General features: G+C 43.5%; 1 protein-coding gene across 1 annotated transcript in view; it reads left to right on the top strand.

The window, feature by feature from the left end:
• The window catches only part of SLC35E3 (solute carrier family 35 member E3), an 18,417-nt gene extending 16,889 nt beyond the window's left edge, over positions 1-1,528 (top strand). The window contains exon 4 of the mRNA XM_023517936.1: positions 1,277-1,528. Coding sequence (XP_023373704.1) covers positions 1,277-1,463 — 187 coding nt within the window. The 3' untranslated portion in view covers positions 1,464-1,528. The remainder of the gene's footprint in view (positions 1-1,276) is intronic.
• Positions 1,529-2,312: the final 784 nt, after the last annotated feature.

Genomic DNA, 2,312 nt, shown 5'->3' with positions numbered 1-2,312 from the left:
GGTGTCACTGAGCGTGAGCACAGTTACTGATGACTGTCACACAGTGTCACTGAGCATGAGCACAGTTACTGATGACTGTCACTATCACATACGGTGTCACTGAGCGTGAGTACAGTTACTGATGACTGTCACTATCACATTACGGTGTCACTGAGCATGAGCACAGTTACTGATGACTGTCACTGTATATCAGAACTCAATCCCTGTAATATCTGTGAGATAAGTACGTGTATTATATTATCCCCCACTTCATAGATGAGGAAACCGAGGCATTGGGTGGTCACTGTTTGTAGTGTCAGAGTGCATAGGTGCACACCAAACATCTGAAGAACAAGAATACTGATTTACATAGAAAAATATATTTAAAACATGGTAAGTAATTTCTAAAGGCAATAACAATGATTTGGAAAGGACTTAATCCAGCAGTGAGTTAGGGAGACACCGGATTAGAGTGTGACTTGAGTTAAATAGACAGGTCTGTGTTTGGACTCCAGCTCTCCCATTTAATAGTTCTGTGATTTGGGGCAAGTTACTGAAACTCCCTGAGCCTCTACCATTGTAAAGAGGGAGAGTGAGGCTGCAGAGCAGGGGATGGTGCCCAGTCTCTGCCCCCTCCCCCCTTCCCTCCCAAGCTTCAGTGTATTGGATATGTTTTTTTTTTTGTTTTGAGAAAGAGTTTCACTTTGTTACCCTGGGTAGAGTGCTGTGGCATCACAGCTCATAGCAACCCCCAACTGGGCTTCAGCAATTCTCTTGCCTTAGCCTCCCAAGTAGCTAGGACTAAAGGTGCCCTGCACAACACCCAGCTATTTTTAGAGACGAGGTCTCACTCTGGCTCAGGCTGGTCTCAAACAGGCGTGAGCCACTGCGCGTGGCCATACTGGATATGTGTAAACGGATCCAGCTCTCCGGCTGCTTCATGTCTCACCTCATGGGGGGCGGGGGGAGAGCACTTGGGAGAAACGCCACTAGAAATACCATAAATGGATGTACAACGTGTCTTCTCCGGACCTTGTTCTGTGTGACTTTCCTTTTCTATTGTAATCCTTTTCTTTGGCGAGATCAACAAGAATGGTTTAGGCACGTTCCTGTCCCTGTTTAATCACTAGAGCCTAACTGAAGAGGCTGGGGTTGTCCCATCCCAGCATTAATAAGAGTCACCGCTGTTTGTCAGCTCATTTTACTGCGCGCGTGTGTGCGTGTGTGCGCGTGTGTGTGTGTAAATGTAACTATCTGGTATCTCGTTAGGTCGTTTTATCCTTATCCAAAACCTCAGCTATAACATGTTTGGACACTTCAAGTTCTGCATTACTTTATTTGGAGGATGCGTCTTATTCAAGGACCCCCTGTCCATTAATCAGTGTCTTGGCATCTTGTGCACATTGTGTGGCATCCTTGCCTACACCCACTTTAAACTCAGTGAGCAGGAAGGAAGCAAATGCAAACTGGGTCAACGTCCTTAATTGGGTTTTTGTGGAGGAAAGAATATTGCTGCAAGAAGATAAAAGTGTTATGTGTGCAAGTTATTTTCAAAAAAAGATTATACTGTGAAATTCACGGGATGATTTCCAAGAAGTAATACAAAGGAAATACTCATAAAATGACTTTTTTTGTTGTTGTTGAGTCCTTTTTTTTAAATCTTAGTTCTCTAAAACCAAATAGTTTATGCTTCTTTTCAAAGATGATTGTATGAGGTAGGTAGGATGGTCTGGTTACATCAAGCACATGTGCATTAAAGTTCTGTGATGATGACACACGCGTGGGTTTATTGCAGGACGCATGATGTGGCTCTGGGCATTCACACTCACCTGAGGAATGACCCCAGGACCTGTCTGTTTGCTGATAGTTAGTTTCCTGGTGTGAAAACTGCTACAATTTTGGTCACTATTCAGGTCAATTTAAATCTAGCATTTGTATTTTAATTGGTTTGATTTAACTTCCTGATTATTTATAGAAATGAAATATCATTTATACAGAGTAATATGTGAATAAATCCGGGCCTGGTAGCTCACGCCTGTAATCCCAGCACTCTGGGAGACCGAGGCAGGAGAATCTCTTGAGCTCAGGGGTTGGACACCAGCCTCAGCAAAGCAAGACCCCATCTCTACTAAAAATAGAAAAACTTGCCAGGTGTTGGGGTACATGCCTGTAGTCCCAGCTACTCGGGAGGCTGAGGTAGGAAAATCACTTGAGCTCAGAAGTTTTAGTTTGCTATGAACTGGATTGAGCCCACAGCACTCTTGGCCTGGGTGACAAAGTGAGACTCTGTTTCAAAAAAAAGAAAAACAATAGAGATGACAATAAAACAAATC

The sequence above is a fragment of the Otolemur garnettii genome, unplaced genomic scaffold (assembly GCF_000181295.1).
Source record: "Otolemur garnettii isolate 467f Iridium unplaced genomic scaffold, OtoGar3 scaffold00125, whole genome shotgun sequence".
Lineage (NCBI taxonomy): Eukaryota > Metazoa > Chordata > Mammalia > Primates > Galagidae > Otolemur > Otolemur garnettii.
Note: the sequence above shows the minus strand (reverse complement) of the source record. Positions and strands in the feature narration are given on the sequence as shown.